This window comes from Melanotaenia boesemani, chromosome 5 (assembly GCF_017639745.1).
Source record: "Melanotaenia boesemani isolate fMelBoe1 chromosome 5, fMelBoe1.pri, whole genome shotgun sequence".
In the NCBI taxonomy this organism is placed as follows: Eukaryota; Metazoa; Chordata; class Actinopteri; order Atheriniformes; family Melanotaeniidae; genus Melanotaenia; species Melanotaenia boesemani.
In genome coordinates this window covers 2,256,577-2,274,453 of record NC_055686.1, presented here as the reverse complement: position 1 = coordinate 2,274,453, position 17,877 = coordinate 2,256,577, and the positions used below count along the sequence as shown (strand labels likewise).

At 43.0% G+C, this 17,877-nt stretch overlaps 3 protein-coding genes across 6 annotated transcripts in view; 1 reads left to right on the top strand and 2 right to left on the bottom strand.

The window, feature by feature from the left end:
* The window catches only part of LOC121640417, a 1,195,287-nt gene that overhangs the window by 397,075 nt on the left and 780,335 nt on the right, over positions 1-17,877 (bottom strand). The gene's annotated exons all lie outside the window — the stretch shown is intronic.
* LOC121640416 (muscle M-line assembly protein unc-89-like) overlaps positions 1-17,877 on the top strand; it is a 442,453-nt gene that overhangs the window by 91,772 nt on the left and 332,804 nt on the right. The window lies entirely within an intron of this gene.
* Positions 591-7,229, bottom strand: LOC121640523 (coxsackievirus and adenovirus receptor-like). 2 transcript variants are annotated; one of them, XR_006010470.1, is made up of 3 exons: positions 7,083-7,229; positions 2,881-3,210; positions 591-2,637 (listed from the first exon to the last, which is right to left on the bottom strand). XR_006010470.1 is itself a non-coding variant. In XM_041986348.1 (3 exons), the coding sequence occupies exons 1-3, from the start codon at positions 6,828-6,830 to the stop codon at positions 2,432-2,434; spliced, it is 609 nt and encodes a 202-aa protein (XP_041842282.1). In that variant the 5' UTR covers positions 6,831-6,901; the 3' UTR covers positions 591-2,431. The 2 variants fall into 2 exon arrangements, 1 of the variants encoding a protein (XP_041842282.1); XM_041986348.1 differs by lacking the exon at positions 7,083-7,229 and adding an exon at positions 6,758-6,901.

Genomic DNA, 17,877 nt, shown 5'->3' with positions numbered 1-17,877 from the left:
CCTGGTTTGGCCACTTTTAAGTGTTGTTTCCTGTCTTTTTTTCTACATTCTGCAACCTCAACCATATAAATCTCCCTGTGATGTGTTCTCTGTGTTTAATTTAAAAATATTAAACTTCCCAATGATATGGTCTTTGAAAATGTGTAAATGCATTGTTTTAATATGATTACCTCACATATTTTTTTGTTTTTACAGTCCCTGATGGTGGTCAAATGTATCCTGCTGACTTTGGCCATCCATATTTTCCTTCTGTCCCTGTCTTTGGGGAAGCCATACATACGCACGCCTTTCTCTGAGCGATTGGAGCATCCCCATGCAGCACAGCATACCATGGTGAAGACTGGATTCAAGGATAGCAGAGAAAATAAATGGCTAGACATGCTGATCTAGTCGAGTTTTATTGTAAAGGAATTCTTTTAGGTATTAAATGCATTTGGAAAACAAAGTGTGTTTGTCTGATTTATTATGTATATGTAGGGAGTAAGTCTTGGGATAGTTAACAAATAGTGATAGAAAGCCATGTATTTTCCACGAATTGAAATCAATTCACACAAGTAGATACTAATAAGTAAGAATAGATAACCCATTTATATGAAATGAAATGGGATCTAAATTTTATTTATTGGATATATATTTCCTGTAAGAAGTTACAGAATCCAGTTTAAAACTGGACTGTAAGTCACTGACAGCCTGCTGCCATGGTTATGGCCCACAGCAGTCTCCTCCCTCTAGTCATGAACCATCAACAACACTGGTACAGGCTGGTTGTGATGAAACACCGCCAGCAGGTTTCAGTCAGGCCGCTCTGAGACGGGATCTTTCTCTGGACCCAGGAAACTCCTGCTTCCTGCAGCACAAACAGCTGATTTACAAGAAGTGAAATTCACACATGGAATATTCTACATCATGAGAATATAAAAGGTTTAAACTGGTGTGTTTTCATGGACCTTCTCCATCCTTTCATGTACCCGTCGAGCTGAAATCCAGTATAAGTAGTAAAGCAAGCAGAGCCTCTGTTAGAGGCGACTGTAGAACCTTTTAGATGCACAGCGTTCCATCTACACCTGCTACCAGAGAAACGGGAACGTGGAGCATCCCAGCTGATATTAGAGACCATGTCACATTCACTAAACTAGACTGGAGGAGGAGAGACGCTGTGGACGTGTCCTGTCCATCAGGATGATGAAGGAAAACACCTTCAGTCAGTTTATACTGAAATAAACAGGAGACATAAAAGAGAAAACACACCTGATCCTAACCTCTCTAACACACACACACACACACACACACACACACACACATACATGGTGTGATTTAACTAACTCACCGACCAGTTTCTTGTCAGTTGTGTATCTGAGCCTGTTGGGTTCACAAAATCTTACAAATCTCCACAATTAAAACAACCATGACGCTTCCAACACGTCTGGATTTATGGCTGTTTGAAGGAGCTTTAAAAAGAGCCGTTCAAAGGACTCCTTATTCTGTTCTATTTTATTTAATTTTATTCTATTTTGTTCTATTTATTTAGAATCCAATCAGGAGTAACTCTTTTTTTTATCAACGAAATAATCGCTGGTATTAATTACAAGATTAGGATCAGAATAGTTCCAAATGCTGGTTTAGGCTCCAGCTTCCCAGCGACCCGTAATGGACAGATAATGAATGTTTTACATCATTTTGGTCCAGACTTCATTTTAACCTTTATTTATAAAGTTCTCAATAAATAAATATGATGGAGGGAGGTGGGTCACATGGTCCTGAACCTTCACGTTGTTTCTGGAACATTTCAGGAGGAGTTAACACTTGTAAATAAAACTGCTTTTCTATGATCTGCATCACCGTGTGATTATTTATAACCAGGTTTCCACTTTAGAAATGAAACTGTTTACACATGGTGCTCCTGTCTCTTCACCTTTTATAGTCTTTTTATGTTTACCTGCAAAATCCTTTAACCTACGAGAGACTGGTTTTCACCGATCTAAGAGGAAAACCGTTTGTGGTCTACAAACACGTTTGTGACTGACTCTCAGATCGGTGAAGACCAAAATTTACTGCATCTGCAGTTCACACAGAGTTTGAACACAAAGGTCGACAGACGATGCTGAACTGGCTTCCAGTTCAGGACACGTTCTTCATACCCCGTCACCACCTGGGAGCTGTTAGCTTAGTCAGGTTTCACGTTGACCGACCACAGCAGGAGGGTAAAAAGGTCCTTTGATGTGATAACTGAACTCAGTCCCAGAGGGACACTTTCAGTAACAGTGTCCTTCTAAACAGTAAACAACAGCTGTGTCCCTCACAGAGTCTTCAATAGAAGATGTTGGTGAGGATCGATGTTTCATCGTCTCCATGATAGAGAACCATGCTGCAGACCTGATGATGATGATGATGATGATGATGATGAGACACAATCATTATTCACTGCTTCAAGTCAGAGCAGGTCAGGAGGAGGAGCCGAGTTCTTCTTCTCATGTCTTTTATAGAACCAGACACCAACAACCATCCCAATGATCCCAACGATCCCAACAGCTGACAGACCCACAACCAGTCCAAGATGTCCTTTATTCTGGTTCCTTCCATCCTTCTCTCCTCCATCCTTGTCTCCTCTATCCTGGTTCCTTCTATCCTGTGTTGTACCTGCAGGTGAGAAGCAGGTGTGAGTATCAGTATCAGGGAGGTGATGAATCATTTCCTCTTCAAACTGCTGTCACACATCATCTCCTGCACTCTGATCACTGCACTCAGACCAGCTGCTTTCTACAGAGTCTCATCAACAACATCTTTAGAAAACACAAACATCTGATCTGAGATGTTTCACTCTCACATCAACAACCAGGAAGCTGCTTCACCTCTGATCCACACACACAGAGACACACTCACCTGGAGGAGAAACTTCCAGATGGATGGACATGTTGTCCCCGTCTGTCTCTCTCTGGACTCTACATTCATATGTTCCTGTATCATTAATTGTCAGGTTCTTCAGAATCAGAGACACGTCTCCATCCTTCATCTGTCTGTCCTGAAGATCCACCCGGTTCTGGAAAGATGGATGCTGGTGGGAGTGATAACAACGTCCATCTCTGCAGAAAAGAACATCTTCTGGCTTCAGATCAGGTCTGATCCAGTGTACAGATGCGATGTCTCCATCATGTCCAGCTCTACATGGAAGAGAGACGTTATGTCCAGGTTCAGCTGTGATGTTTGTCTGTCCTGCAGGAGAGGAAACAACACAGATCAGAGAGGTTAAAGAGATCAGAGAGGAACTCTTCAACATGTCTGCTGTACAGGGACGTCCAATATGTCCTAAACAGAGACGTCTTCCCTCCATCTGGACATGAACTAACCTGCTGTAGGAGGAGGGGATTTTACAGGAGCTGCTGGAGGCCAGAACTGATACTAAAAACCAGCAGATCATCTTCATCCAGCAAATAACCAGCCATGCTCCCAGTTTATTGAATCCTCATCTAGATGTAGATTAAATAGAAGATGATAAAATCCCTCCATGTCTGACACCATTAAAGTTTCAGAGAAACACAACTAATCTTCATCCTCCTGCATCACCCACTACCTCATTTATAAAGCTGGTGTAGGTACAAAAACCAGCAAACAGCAATTATTGCCAACTTTTGGTATTTATGAAAACCAAACTTGACGGGAAATTGTTTCTACCTTCATGGAAACTCTGACCCACGTGTACGCACAAAATCTAGAGAAACTGAAAACGGTGACACCAACAGTCAGGAATAAAATCAAGGAAACGATGTGAAATGTGACATTTGTACACAACCTACTATTACCTTTTACACCACATGTTAGATATTAAAGCTGTTTACAGACATGAATAAAGACACATTCCATATTAATTTTCCTAAGAACCACTCTCGAGAAAAACAGGATTTCCAGGAAAAAGGGAGATGATATTAATAAGAAGCTCATTGTGAAACAAAACTTCATGTTATAAAACCCATCCAGATAAATAAGGAGCCAGTCTGCTGCCAGCATGTAGCATCAGTGTGGAAAGTAGCTTTGGTCCTTCGTTCCAGCAGAGCGGGACCAGACTGGAGGCTGGAGGTCTAGAAGTGATGTTACGCTAATGAAACACACAAGAGGAGGATTTCCTTTATTTATTTATTCTTACACAATGTTTTTATTGTTGTCTGAATTTCTGTCCAGATGGTCTTTATTTCCCACAACTCCTTGTCCACCTGGTTAAAAACGGTGTTTGTGTCCCTCTGCACCGCCCACCCAGCTGGAGTCCCGCCCACCCAGCTGGAGCACCGCCCACCCAGCTGGAGCACCCAGCAACTAGAAATTTTTTTATTTAATACTAAAAACTGCTGCCAATCTCAGATCTGTACATATTGATTTTATATGTTAAAATAAATTATTGAATTACTGGCATCAATTAGCAACAATTTACCACTGTGGGAGTTGAACTTTGATTTCCCACATGACAGACGGATGCTCTACTGACTGAGATATGCAGCTCCTTGTTCTGACGCCTCTGGTGTGTCTGTCCTTCTGACACTGTTATGACAGCATCTACCCCCTGCTGCCACTATTCTTCCTTTCTGACAGCAGTAATGTCTACGTCGTGCCCACTAGTTAAACATTTTTACGTTTGTCAACGTGGTCCGTCAGGACCTCTATCTCACCCCCCGAAAAATTCTACTCCTTCCCTCTTTTTCCCTCCTGACCCATCATGGAAATGATGTGATAAATATGTATTATAAAGCGTCTACCTGACCATTTATAGCCACCGTGTGGACGTGGGAAGACGTTCCCTCACGTGCTCCTGTTTTAATTCTGATTTATGAACAGAAACAGGTGTAGGATGTGCGTGTGTATGCTTTGATAAATCTGAAAGCAGAAATGCGCAGTGTTTCCTTTTTGCACCGCAGACGCTGCCTGTAGTTTACTTTGCTACAAACAGTTTGATAAATAAAGACCCTGAAGAGAACAGAAGAGTCCTGACCTGTGCAGAGTGCAGAACCACAGAACCACCAGCAGGTGGCAGCACATCACCTGAAACACTCAGTCACTGCAAACATGAAACATCTTCACCCTCATCTTCATCAGGTCAGAGAGGGTTAGTTAAACCTCCTCAGAGCTTCAGAAACTAGATCATCTTGAACATGTGACCACAGCTCTGAGAGAAACCACATCAGATAAAAAACCTCCATCACAGAGAGAACAGATCCAGCTCCACCTTCTCTGTCTACATGAGAAAGTCAAACCAGTCATATTAATACTAGTTTTAACCCTCTATGACACATATGTCTAACTCAAGGCCTGCAGGCTAAATGAATTATTTCTGGCCTCATGATCATATCTAATAACTATTTAATCTGGTCTGCTGACAGAGCTCACACACCACTATAATACTACATGTCCCACAATGCACTGCCAGCGCGTTGGAGCATCGATTAGCATTGCCAACTTAGCTTTTTGCTAAATTTAACAAGTTTTCAGACACCTCTAGAGACTTTTTTTCAAAAAAGTGACTAGCGACAAATCTAGCGACTTTTCTGGTATTATTGGAGACTTTTGGAGACTGACATGAATGAAGGTCGTTTATTCTTCAAGGAGCAGTGGATGTGTTAAAGAAGGTCCTGCTAAAAACAATACTTTGGTGTAAATATGTGACGGTGTGGACCATGAACCTCTAGTTTCCTCATTCTCAGATGAACAATGACCAGATTGTGACAAATAACAGTTTGTGTGTTTAAACAGCCTCATTCTCCACAGAGGTGACGTCCTCGAGTTGCTTCATTAATACTGTGTTTATTCTTAAGTCCATCCATAGAACCATCTGGTGGATCTTTCCCATCGTGCTTCTACACGTCCCGCCATCATAACAGAGAAACGGCCGAGTGTTTCGTGCTGCGCATGCTAAAAATTCAAACCCAATAATTACATAAACTGACATCTATAGACCATTACCTGGTCAAGACCAGGACAACATACTGTAAATGTCATCGTATCTTCTTTTTTTATTCTTGAAATGTGTTGAATCAACATTGTTAATTAGTTATGTTGAAATCAATTTAACTATAAAGCCCTTTTCATACAAAAGTAGCACAACATGCTTCACATAGTAAAAGGCTCACAAAACAATGTTTACAAATAAAAGACAATAAAACAGCAATTAAAAATCCACACCTCTTCCTCACCCACACACACACACACACACACACACACACAAACACCATCGCTTAACAGAATATAATCTGGCTGGACTACTGTGAGGAAACAATATCTCGAGGATCCGTCCACACCACGAGCCACCATGACCACAGAGGCTGCCACCACGGGGACAGTCCAGGTCCGGACAGGCCGGGGCCCACATGGACCCCTAGCCACCCCAACCACAACCATCGCCACGGCAACAATCCTGCAGACCAAGCAGGCAATGGTCCCAGCGTGGAGGGTCCTCATAAAGAATACACCGTTCATAGACCAGGACCGTAGTGGTGGAACGAGATCTCGTCAGGTTTTAGTCCTGACTTTAGGAACAACTAAAAGACCAAAACCAGTTGAGCTCAGGGTCCACAAGGGCTCATTATGTGTTGCTCATAATTTAAAAGCAGTTAAGATAAGTAAGAAGGCCCAAGACCACCAGTAAAATGACTAAAGTGACTTTCACACAGTTTCTCCGTGTTTTAATAGCAGAGCTAAAGCTTTACATTTAGCATCGCTGCTGCCTCGTGTCACAACTGGCTCTAAGAGGAAGCAGCAGAGTTCATCATCAGCTCACCTTCCCCGGCCGATCCAGAGGACAACTTAGAAAATATTAAAAGAAAGCAGAACACGTGTATTAATCCGAACATGACAACAACTGAATGTCTGTAAGATTACAACGAGGCTAAAACCATGTAGACACTAAGAAATGTCGGCTCTGACTGGTAAAATGACACGTGACATCCCTACTCTTCTCTTCGCCCTTTAAGACAGGGCTGTATCCTCTTAACCAACAGAGAAGCAACACCACCCCCGTTCGGCCTGAAGGTCTTTCTGTCCTGAACCCATCCTGAGAGTTTCCACAGCTCGCAGACAGAACGTGTTGAAGAAGCTGAGCTCACCTGTAGAAAGTTCAGGCTTGGAAATTATGCTGGAAGCATTTTCTGTCTCCTTCCACCCTTTTTATCAGAGCAGCCGACGTTTAAATGGAACTTTACAGGGTTTAGACATGAAGTAAAGCTATGAAGCAGAGAGCTGCTGAGAGGGAAAGAAGCTGGAAAATGAGGAAACTTGTATTTTCTTGTCGGCTGAAAAGGAGGAGGCGAGGAGGTGTCTGAGTTTCTATTGGCTGTGATTCACCAGAGATCAATCATCCTGCTTGGTTTACATTCCATCTAGACAAGGGCGTAGCTTTGTTTATAACATTGGTAGAGCGTAGAGGAGAACATCATGTAAACAGACTTTCCTGCAAGACTAAATGTTTTGTTGCATGATAAAGGTTTAAGTGGCTGTGGTGACCTGTCCAGAGTGTCCCCTGCCTCTCTCCTGCTAAATGCTGGCTAAGGCTCCAGCTTCCCCGCCACCCTCAATAGGACAAAGAGGTATAGATAATGGATCTAACATATCAATCCAGGATTATTTTACTGAATCATCTCTGTGATTTCATGAGATTAACATGTTGGTAGATATTTATTTTGGTCGTTTTGGTCCTCCCTATCAGAGGAGATCCATCATTATGGTAAAAGGAGAATTAGGATCAAACTGAAGCTGATTTATTAGTTTTTACACATTAGTCCACAAACACTTTTCCTATTAAATCAGTCCGTTCCTCACAGCTGATGGTTAACTCCTGGGATTATACTGGGACAGTGGTTAACACCAGCGATTATACTGGGACAGTGGTAAACTCCTGGGATTATACTGGGACAGTGGTGAACTCCTTGGATTATACTGGGACAGTGGTGAACTCCTGGGATTATACTGGGACAGTGGTGAACTCCTGGGATTATACTGGGACAGTGGTAAACTCCTTGGATTATACTGGTACAGTGGTGAACTCCCGGGATTATACTGGGACAGTGGTGAACTCCTGGGATTATACTGGGACAGTGGTGAACTCCTGGGATTATACTGGGACAGTGGTAAACTCCTTGGATTATACTGGGACAGTGGTGAACTCCTGGGATTATACTGGGACAGTGGTTAACTCCTGGGATTATACTGGGACAGTGGTGAACTCCTGGGATTATACTGGAACAGTGGTGAAGTCCTGGAATTATACTGGGACAGTGGTTAACTCCTGGGATTATACTGGAACAGTGGTGAAGTCCTGGAATTATACTGGGACAGTGGTTAACTCCTGGAATTATACTGGGACAGAGGTTAACTCCTGGGATTATACTGGGACAGAGGTTAACTCCTGGGATTATACTGGGACAGTTGTGAACTCCTGGGATTATTCTGGGACAGTGGTGAACTCCTGGGATTATACTGGGACAGTGGTGAACTCCTGGGATTATACTGGGACAGTGGTAAACTCCTTGGATTATACTGGGACAGTGGTTAACTCCCGGGATTATACTGGGACAGTGGTGAACTCCTGGGATTATACTGGGACAGTGGTAAACTCCCGGAATTATACTGGGACAGTGGTTAACTCCCGGGATTATACTGGGACAGTGGTAAACTCCCGGGATTATACTGGGACAGTGGTGAACTCCTGGGATTATACTGGGACAGTGGTAAACTCCTTGGATTATACTGGGACAGTGGTGAACTCCTGGGATTATACTGGGACAGTGGTTAACTCCTGGGATTATACTGAGACAGTGGTGAACTCCTGGGATTATACTGGGACAGTGGTAAACTCCCGGAATTATACTGGGACAGTGGTGAACTCCCGGGATTATACTGGGACAGTGGTGAACTCCTGGGATTATACTGGGACAGTGGTGAACTCCTTGGATTATACTGGGACAGTGGTTAACTGCTGGGATTATACTGGGACAGTTGTGAACTCCTGAGATTATTCTGGGACAGTGGTGAACTCCTGGGATTATACTGGTACAGTTGTGAACTCCTGGGATTATACTGGGACAGAGTTTAACTCCTGGGATTATACTGGGACAGAGGTGAACTGCTGGGATTATACTGGGACAGTGATTAACTCCAGGGATTACACTGGGACAGTGGTGAACTCCTTGGATTATACTGGGACAGTGGTGAACTGCTGGGATTATACTGGGACAGTTGTGAACTCCTGGGGTTATACTGGGACAGTGGTGAACTCCTGGGATTATACTGGGACAGTGGTGAACTCCTGGGATTACACTGGGACACTTGTTAACTCCCGTGATTATACTGGGACAGTGGTTAACTCCTGGGATTATACTGGGATAGAGGTTAACTCCTGGGATTATACTGGAACAGTGGTTAACTCCTGGGATTATACTGGGACAGTGGTTAACTTCTGGGATTATACTGGGACAGAGGTTAACTCCTGGGATTATTCTGGGACAGTGGTTAACTCCTGGGATTATACTGGTACAGTGGTGAACTCCTTGGATTATACTGGGACAGAGTTTAACTCCTGGGATTATTCTGGGACAGTGGTGAACTCCTGGGATTATACTGGGACAGAGGTTAACTCCTGGGAATATTCTGGGACAGAGGTGAACTCCTGGGATTATTCTGGGATAGATAGCTGCTTTTACAGGGCTGAAAATGAGCTCCTATCAAGCACAGAAAAAAGAGAACATTTTAAAAACAGATTGTGTTAAAAGGATTATTTGAGATCATAAGAAAACCATCCAAAGCAAGAACTGTAAATAATCCTTTTTGGATTTAATGTCTGGTGTCTAGAAGGAGGAAGAAATTCTTCTTGATTCAGACTGAGATGCAGCTACAATTTCCTCTGAGCTGCTGTAAATGTCTCCTGTCTCCTGTCTCCATGGACATGATCCAGTCTGAGTCCAGACTTGTTCCTGCTCTGCTCTGTCAGATGTGAGGACGTTTCTGTCTGGTTTGTAGTGTTTCTGCTGAGTGGAAGCAGCAGCAGAGGAAGAAGCTGCATGATGACCTGATCACAGGTTAAATTTCCCCACAGCAGCTTCACAGCTGGAAGAGCTGCAGAGTTTCTACAGAGACTCAGAGAAAGATTCATGCTGGTTTCTGACACACTGAAAGGAATAAGTTAAAGATGGAAACATGGAGCTCAGCCAGTGTTTGTTAAAAGGTTCATCAGGTCTGTTGTAAGTAAAACATGCCTGAGTCATGCAGGATTTCTCCTTCATTCACACCGTTTTATAAATTCTTCTACGTACGTGTTGTTGGGTTAGTTCTCCTTCACGTACGTGTAGGTGCCACAGTTCTCCTACGTTTCCACTCTTTATTTAGTCTGAGACACTTTTAGTTTGCTCTGTTTCTGAACTTATGCAGAAATCCAACTAAGTGTGTTCAGAGTTTAGATGTGAAATAAATCCATCCACAAACTAGAGGCTAATGCTGCTTATCAGGCTCAAATATTCATCGGTTTTAACATAGAAAGCTTCCATTTCATTCCCCATCCTTAATCCCCTTGTTGTCCCTCACTGGCTCAGTGTATCCTGCAGCCTATAGATATATAGCCTGTAGATGAGCAGGACAACCTTTCTATTAGAAAAGTAAATAAATAAATAGAGAAGTGTTGAGGAAAAATGAATTACAAGAGTCTGGATGCGTGAAGTTTTAAAAACTTTATTTCAGAAAAATAAACACTTGTACAAAGAGAGCATCACATCCGACCTGCAGGTGGTTTCAGGAGGCTCTGAAGAGCAAAGACAGGAAGCTGTTTTCTGTAGTCAGGATGGTCTGAATGACCAGATAAGACAGTCTGATTCTCTCTCATAACGATCTGTCTTATCCTGCAGATGTCTTCATACAACCCAGTGTCTCCTATAAAAAACCACACTGTCCCCAGTCCAGGGTCAGAGTCTCTAAACTCATCACTTACTCAGAAAAATACACAAGTATGTACTCAGAAAAAGATGAGACATAAAGATGGATAAAAATGGTTAAAGACTATAATGATTATAATGAAACATGTAATAAAGATTAATGAACAGTAAACAGATGAATAATAATGAAATTTCCCAGCTTCCCTTTCATTCTGGAGAAAATGCTGCTGGAACCTTTCAGACATGTTAATGACAGAATCTAGCAGAGGACAGTCCCAGTCCAGTCCTGGAGATCTACGATCCTGCAGCTTCTAGAAGCAGCTCTTCTCTAACACTCCTGAATAAAATGGCTGTTTCCTCATGTGCAGACAGTCAGCAGGACATGGTGCGTTTAAGTGCAGGTGGAAAGCAGGGTCATCTGGACTTTCTTCTCCAGCCATTTCAAAGTGGGAAAGATGCTTTCTATGGCAGAATAGTTCTACCTTCATCATAGAAAAGGAAACATGTAAAACTTGCAGTACTGTGGCTCTGGAGGACCAGAGCATCACTAGAGCAGTGCTTCTCAATCCTGGTCCTCGGGACCCCGTCCTGCAGGGTTTAGAGATTTTCATACTGATGAGCAGGTTCATTGATCAGACTCAGGTGTGCTGGAGTTGGAAACATATAAAACATGCAGGGTAGGGGGTCCCACACGCCAGGAGTGAGAAACTCTGCACTAGAGGTGATGGAGGGTCAGAGTTACTGGTTCTTCTCAGACTAAATGTGCTACACAGGCTCACCACTAGGGGGTGGTCTGTCACCTCCACTCAACCAGATGATTGGACTGATAGAGTCCCAGCTGAGTCTGGAGTCTCCGAACCACTTCCAGTTCATTACATCAGGTCGGAGATCAGATCCCTGAGGTCAAAGAACCAGACCCTCCAGGAACAGCTTAGTTTCTACTGCTGGTTCCTCTCTAAACAAGAACTTCTTCATCTTTTATTTATTTTACCGCTTTCTACTTTTGTGTCCTTGTGCTTTAAATGATTATGATCAGGTTTTACATCAGCATTTTAGTGGTCCTTCATCCTTTTTCTGGTCTTTTATCCCCACTTTTTATGCAGCTAGATTATCATTTTGGTATTTTTATTGGATCATTTGTTATTAAGATAAATGGAGGAAAGGGTGGATGAACAGATAATATAGAATGGTGGATGAATGGAAGGATGAGGGAAGGTCTGAGGGGGGTGATGAGTGGGTGAAGCAGGTGGAAAACTCTCCAGGTGATCAGAGGTGAGGTGGAGGTCTGATCCCTGCTGAGGTAACCAGGTTACCTTCATTAACTACCTGCTGTCTGGAGATGCTGCCGGTCTGTAAAATCCTGAAACCTTTCACCACAAACCTGCACTGAAGCTCCTGTTTCCAGCATCGCTGGTTTAAAAGCAGATTTAGACTTTGGTGGTTTAATAAAAACCTCAGAGAGCTTCATAGAAGATCTGAGCATCAGGTTAAAGATTCAGACACGTTATACTCTGCAGTTTCCAGCCACAGAGGGATGCTGCGGTTCTTCTACATCTGATTACCACAACCAGACCAGAACAACTCACATTTTCCATCTCACATCGTTAAACCCACAGTGGTACACAAAAGAAAAGTTTAAGTAAAGTTTGTTTATTTTACTGAGATTTCAGATGATGCTGCAGTGGCCAGAAATGAGAGCACATATTAAATATAAATAATGGAGGAATTAATGAGGACATTTAGTACATCTGGACAATGAAAAAAAAACAATCAATAAAGACATTCCTGTTTAAAAGTACATGTATGATGGGCTGATGGGCTGAGCGGACCAGTTAGAGACTGGCGACTGGTCGGACTGGTGGCGTTGCTTACTGAAGACCAGACGACGTGTGGTTCTGGTGGAAAGTCTGAAAACACAAAGTTTAAACAACATGAGAAAAACCTCCTACTGCCTCCTACTGATCACACACTCATTCACAAACATACAGGCACATTAATCCCAGTATAAACCAGTCTGTAGCAGCTGGAGCTTTAAATCCCAGTATAAACCAGTCTGTAGCTGCTGGAGCTGTTAATCCCAGTATAAACCAGTCTGTAGTATCTACAGCTTTTAATCCCAGTATAAACCAGTCTGTAGAATCTAGAGCTTTTAATCCCAGTATAAACCAGTCTGTAGCTGCTGGAGCTTTTAATCCCAGTATAAACCAGTCTGTAGCAGCTGGAGCTTTAAATCCCAGTATAAACCAGTCTGTAGCAGCTGGAGCTTTAAATCCCAGTATAAACCAGTCTGTAGCAATAGTAGTAGATTAGCTGTCATTAAGGGAGATCTCCGGGAAGAGATGGGATGAAGATGATGCCAGATTAACAGATGTTAGCTGGATTAGCAGTTGTTTCTGCCCATTATTTCTTGACTCGGGCATTATTGGGTTAAAACTGAGCCAGAGCTGCATGAAACCACAAGTTTTCACCACAAAGACCTTCCTGTTTTGTGTCTGTCTGACTGGATCACACCTCGCTCTCATGTCCTCATTTTATTTGGCTTTTCAGGTTCAGTCTGTTGCATCTTTGTTAACCTGAAAGTATTCATATGACAGACCATAATATCTTACAAGAGGATAAATTATCATAGCTGACAACAACACTTCATGTTAGTGGGTGTTGAAGACCATATTTCCCATCAACACTACTCAATGACGTATCATTCATCCACTGGCTACATGTTTGCTTTATTAAGTCAAATGAAACTTTATTTATAAAGCACTTTTCTGCATAAGAGCAGCACAAAGAGCTTTAGTCTTGGTGGTGTCGTTTACAAGCTGCTGCCTGAATGAAGTGCATTGAAATGAAGACAGAAATTTAAATGAAATCATGTTTAGAAGGAAAAACAGATGTGTTGGAGGAGGACAAAAACAGATGTGTTGGAGGAGGACAAAAACAGATGTGTTGGAGGAGGACAAAAACAGATGTGTTGGAGGAGAACACTGAAAACAACTGGGCTGGTTACAGTGTGCGGCACAGAGCCGTGCACAAATGTAAACACCGGACAAGAACCAATAACTTAAGGTCCATTTAGGCCCTACTTCAGGCATCCAATCCGGACCTCTTGGGCCCCAGTCCTGCAGGTTTTCCATGTTTCCCTGCTCCAACACACCTGACTCAAATGAATGAGGTTCTGTGCAGAATTTGATAGGTTGTTGGATCCATTTAATTTGAGTCAGGCACGTTGGAGAAGGTAAACAGTAAAAACCTGCAGGACACTGACCCAAGAAGCCCAGATGTGAAGATTCCTGCGCTAAAGATGGATACAGAGCATTTCATCCGTCTTCTGCGTCCTTTACGAGTGTAATTTGGTACGTTTCCAGAAAGCTTACAGATGCGTAGTCTAACATAGCAAACAGGCTACAAATTCTCCTCTAACACAGAGGAGATCCTTCAGAAATGCCACCAGCAGCAGTATCTCCTAAGGAAACTCAATTCCTTTGGAGTCAATGAAAACATCAGGCTAAATTTCTATTACTCTTTCATTTAAAGCATCACCACATTCTCCATAACCTGCTGGTTCCACTCCATCTGCCTACAAAACAGAAACCGCCTAGAGGACACAGCCAGAGTCTGCTTTAAGATCATTGGACAGTCGACAAGAACTCTCTCCTCCATCTATGAACAGCAAACGTTCAGGCTGTCCAACAGGATCATGCAGGACTCTGGTGTTTAAAATGGACGTACCTACTTAGATATGGAAAGGGAGCATCTTTTCCCAGTTCAGTCCTCTGCAGAGGTTTGATAAGGTATCCCAGTCTATATGGAGGTGCTGTTGACCAGTTTCATCCATGAACACATTCAATGAAAATTCAGATTATGAGACGTTCTGCAACACAACTGCCGATGTTTTCACCATTGCTGCACTGACATCACATTAACCACCATGTACTGTTCACTCTAGCACATTGTCTGCAACCTTCACTATCCAAAAAGCCATTTTTCCTTCAGCCAGCTAAATAAAACTCGTTTAGAGGAACAAATGTTACGAGACCTTCAGAAAAAAAGACAACTTATAACTTTTGATGAATTATTGATTATAGGAAATTGGTTATTTTCCAACCTAATGACGAGGGAAAGAAAGAAAGAAAGAAAATAAATAAATTATATATATATATATATATATATGTGTGTGTGTGTGTGTGTGTGTGTGTGTGTGTGTGTGTGCGTGCGTGTGTGTGTGATGGCTGTAGAGGTGGCTGAGCTCATTTGTCAGGAAATGGACTTTGGATTTCAATCCACTGACTTTTACACAGACAGTAGGATTGTCTTAGGATACATCTATAACACAACCTGGCGGTTCTATGTCTATGTAGACATAGAACAGAGTTTCACGGATCAGGAAATCGACTACACCCTCGCAGTGGCACCACATATCAACAGAACACAACCCAGCTGACATTGCTACAAGACCAATAACAGTGAGCCTTCTTCTGCAGACAAACTGGTTTGTTGGACCTCCGTTCCTCAGAAAAGCGCCTCGAAAACCATGTTCCTCTGTTTTGACACTGAGTCCATTCAACCTCATGAAACCAGAGCAAGATTCAAAGGTTCGCCTGAGGTTAACTCCTTCACAACCAAAATCACCAGCAAACCTCTCCACCAACACACTTTTCTCTTCTTGGAAACGACTAACACGAGCTATAGCAAGGCTAGTCATGGTGGCGAGAAACAAATCCAAAGCTGTTATGCAGAATCGTGAAAGGCCAGAAACACAAGCAAAGGTCCAGAGCGTCCAGAGCGTTTAACAGCTTGTGTTCAAGGATGAGTTGAAGGCACTGCAAAAGGGAGGGACGGTTTCTAAAGCTAGTCCTTTGTGGACACTGTCTCCCTTCATTCAACACGACGGGTTGTTGAGAGTTGGCGGCAGAATTTCTGCCACAGACTTTTCATATGACGAGAAACCCTCTGTCATACTTCCCAAGAAACATCATGTGTCAACATTGCTTGTAGAGCATTACCACCAAGAGGTTGCTCACCAAGGTCGACAACTCACTGAGGGCGCGCTTTGCTCTACTGGTGTGTGGATTCTGGGAGTGAGAAAAGTAATCTCTAGCCTGATTTATGGATGTTTCATTTGTCGTAAACTCAGAGGTACGCCAGTGGAGCAGAAAATGGCTGGCCTCCCCTCTGACAGACTCGTGGTGGAGCCTCCATTTACCAGGGTTGGTTTAGACGTTTTTGGGCCATGGAATGTCATCTCACGTCGTACCAGAAGAGGCACAGCAGAAACCAAATGTTGGGCAGTGATCTTCAGCTGTTTAGCATCACAGGTGGTACATATTGAAGTAATTAAATCAATGACTACTTCCAGTTTCATGAACTCGTTGAGTAGGTTCTTTACTGTTCGAGGGCCCCCCAAAGATCTTTGCTCTGATAGAGGGACTAACTTTATTGGAGCCTGCAGAGAGTTGGAGATCTGCACAGAAGATCCTGAGGTACAAGGTTATCTTGGCTCTGAGGGCTGCACATGGACTTTCAATTCACCACATTCTTCCCATATGGGAGGTTCATGGGAGAGAATGATTGGTTGCACACAGAATCTTGGATGGCTTGTTTCTCCAATCTGGACCTATACGTCTCACTCATGAAGTTCTGACGAACTTAATGGCAGAGGTTAAGGCTATTATAAACGCTTGTCCACTTGTTCCAGTAACTGCAGACCCAGAGTCACCTTCTGTTCTAACACCAACATGCTCCTCACACAAAAGGCAAGCAGTGCCTCAGCACCAGCAGTAGAGTTTGGCTTGAAAGACTGGTATAAAAAAAACAATGGCAACATGTCCAACATGAACATGAAAGTTGAGTATTTGTCACCTCTTCAACCAAGGAAAAAATGGACTACTGACAAATACAACGTTCAAGTTGGAGACATCGTATTGCTGAAAGATGATCTGGCCAAAAGGAATGAGTGGCCGGTGGGTATTGTTACCAAGTGCATACCAAGCAGGGATCAAAAGATTAGAAAAAGTGGAACTAAGAGTTGTGAAGCAAGGGACCCCACGTGTCTAATAATAAATAATAATAATGGATTAGATTTATATAGCGCTTTTCAAGGCACCCAAAGCGCTTTACATTGTGTGAATCCATTATTCATCCACTCCTCACTCATACCTGGTGATGGTAAGCTACGCGCGTAGCCACAGCTGCCCTGGGGCAAGCTGACGGAAACGTGGCTGCCAGTCTGCGCCTACGGCCTCTCCGACCATCACCGAACATTCATCCACACATTCATACACCAGCGATGCCAACACTGGAGGCAAGGAGGGTTAAGTGTCTTGCCCAAGGACACAACGACAGATGACTGCGGGAGCGGGAATCGAACCGCCGACCTTCCGATCATTGGACGACCTGCTCTACCGCCTACTTACGTCCTGTGTCACAGCTCATCCTGCTGCTCCCCAAACACTGTAATAAGGACAAATAAGTGAATTCACTGGTGTTATAAATAATTATACCAGGCGGGGAGTGGGATGGTTTCATTTAATATGTACGTGTGCATGACGTAGACATCTCAGTTACTGATGTTTAAGCACCCTCTTGTGGTGTCTGTAGGAATCAGGAAGTTCAAGCATTATAGGTAGTAGACAGTTTTCCAGCCTTCTTGATGTTTGGCTCACATATGCCTGTAAGTTGTTGTAAGTGTTTTGTTTCCTTAATAAGCGCATGTAAGGCGACTTTATGAGTTTTGTTATGAGTATTGTTATGATGTTTTTGTGGACTTGTGTGCTCATGTGGAATTGATTTCTATGTGAATTAGCGTTAGCATGCTAGCGACGTGTTAGCATACTAAGAGGCCAAGCAAATCGGTTTCCATTGAATTTAATGCAAGTTAGCATTCACGGTTAGCATTATGCTAACGTTCACGTGCGGTCTTTAGCGGTCTCTTTTCATGTGTTATGTTGTTTTGCATAGAACGGTTGACTAACCAGTAACTGTTGTT

Bases quoted from the DNA above. Each gene is read 5' to 3' on its own strand.
- LOC121640523 (XM_041986348.1), bottom strand. From the start codon at position 6,830: ATGTTCGGATTAATACACGTGTTCTGCTTTCTTTTAATATTTTCTAAG. The intron at 3,211-6,757 runs GTGAGCTGATGA...CCTCTCCTGCAG, and splicing joins CTCTGGATCGGCCGGGGAAG to GACAGACAAACATCACAGCT. The intron at 2,638-2,880 runs GTGAGTGTGTCT...TCTCACCTGCAG, and splicing joins TCTGGAAGTTTCTCCTCCAG to GTACAACACAGGATAGAAGG.